This window comes from Trypanosoma conorhini (assembly GCF_003719485.1).
Source record: "Trypanosoma conorhini strain 025E chromosome Unknown Tco_14.4_contig_00836, whole genome shotgun sequence".
Taxonomy (NCBI): Eukaryota; Euglenozoa; class Kinetoplastea; order Trypanosomatida; family Trypanosomatidae; genus Trypanosoma; species Trypanosoma conorhini.
Genome location: NW_021704886.1, coordinates 1 through 1,874, shown reverse-complemented (window position 1 = coordinate 1,874; position 1,874 = coordinate 1). Strand labels below are relative to the sequence as shown.

The 1,874-nt window shown below is 57.5% G+C and overlaps 1 protein-coding gene across 1 annotated transcript in view; it reads left to right on the top strand.

Moving 5' to 3' along the window:
- The window catches only part of Tco025E_08649 (putative calpain-like cysteine peptidase), a gene marked incomplete at both ends in the record, with an annotated part of 3,639 nt that extends 1,991 nt beyond the window's left edge, over positions 1-1,648 (top strand). The window contains one exon of the mRNA XM_029375492.1: positions 1-1,648. This exon is cut by the window's left edge and continues 1,991 nt beyond it. Coding sequence (XP_029224549.1) covers positions 1-1,648 — 1,648 coding nt within the window.
- Positions 1,649-1,874: the final 226 nt, after the last annotated feature.

Here is a 1,874-nt window from a genome sequence, read left to right as displayed (position 1 = left end):
TGTGCCGGTGGACATTGACGACCGTGTTCCTGTGGATGCAAACATGGAGCCGAAGTTTACACGGGTTCCAAAGCGGTCGTGGTATCCGCTCCTGCTGGAGAAGGCCTACGCGAAGTTTGTTGGTGGGTACTCCCGGCTTGACCAGTGCACACCACATGAAACGCTGCGGGACCTGACAGGCCGCCCGGTGACGCACATTCCGTTTGAGGAGAGGCTGGCGGAGGCCGCCAACACCGGCGATTTCAAGTCCGTGAAGTTCTGGGCCGGTGTGGCGAAGGACCTCGAGCGTGGCGACGTCATTACGTGCATGTCTAACGTGGATGCCGGGGACGGCATTCACCCGGTGTGCAGCTACGCCCTCCTGGCAGTCATTCCAACGGTTGGGGAGTCAAATGATCCGGCCGACATTGTGGTGAGGCTGCACAACTGCTACTTTGACGCGCCGACCTACACCGGCCCGCTCAACCGCGAGGACCCACGCTGGGATGAGGCGCTGCGGCACGTGTGTGGCTTCGATCCGTCCCGTGAGGAGCATTTGTTCCTGCCTCTTCCGACGTTTTTGAATAACTTCTCGAGCATGCAGCGCTGCCACATTAACTGCGGCGACCGACTGAGTTCTTCAGGGGAATGGAATGAGTACACCGCAGGGGGTAACCCGAAGTTCACGTCCTTCCGAAGCAATCCGATTTATTTGGTGGAGAATAAATCGACGCGTCCGGTGCGGATCCTGGCCGAGTTGCGACACCAAGCGCCATCCTATACAGACAGTGACGGTTTGAATCACTATCACCAGACAGGTTTGGTTTTGATGCAACCCGTACAGGCGAAGACACCACCGACCCCGCTCATCACGAATAACACGCACCGCTTCATTCAAAAGGGCATGATGCTGGATGCGAGGGAGGTGTGCTCGGAAATGGAGCTTCCACCCAACACGACGTGCTACCTTGTGCCGTACACCATGAAGCGTGGCTGTCATGGCAAGTTTCACGTTTCTGTCTATCCTGGTATGGCTAACGTGACGCTGACCCCGTTGCGTAACGCCGGTCTCAGGCGTGAGCCGCTGGTGACAAACGTGGCACTTTCTCCTGGCAAGGAGGATGGGACACGTGTCGACTTCTTGCTAAATGACTCCTGCGACGTGCATCTGTTGCTCCGCCAAACGCACGTGAGTGACCCGGCGGTAGTGAAACGGGGAGATATTCTGGCGGAGGAATCGGTGTTGTTTCATGTTTATAATGATTGCGGTGTCAAGGTAGCGAGCACCGCAGCTCCTAGCAATGCCCGTGAACAGGCGCTTATTTTCCGTGCTTCACAGGGCGGTCGCTACTCGGTCGTAATGGTTTGTGCAGGCAAGTGTGGCCCCGGAACTTGTCCCTGTCTCCTTCTCGTCTATGTGCCGAAGGGCGTTGGGGCTGAGTTTATTCCTGTCCCATCTGAGGCGAAGCCACTTGGACTGCAGTCGCGCTACCCGACGATTCCGAGAAGCGCCTCCAACGCCTTTCGCACCGGAAGTCGCGAGCGTGCCTACAGCCGGGACCGTTCGGTGCGTCGCAGCGACTCCCTGCCGTCAGTCCAGGGTGCGGCGCGGAGCCAGCGGGGCAACCAGGCGGGTATGTTGCAGCCGCGCCGCCCAAACAGGGGCTAACTGCCCAAGCGGGGGGGGGGCGGGCTGAGATGCGTGCTTGGCCTTTACTGCCTTTATTATGGACGAAAAAAAAAAAACACGCGGAAAAAGCAATAAAAAAAACACGCTTGTTTTTTATTTCTCTCTCTCCCCCTATTTTTTTTTTATCGGCTTCTTGCGAGCGAGGCCTCTCTGCCTTTTCTGCAGCCGGGGTTGTGGGCGGGAAGGTTGGGAAAGTACAGTGACC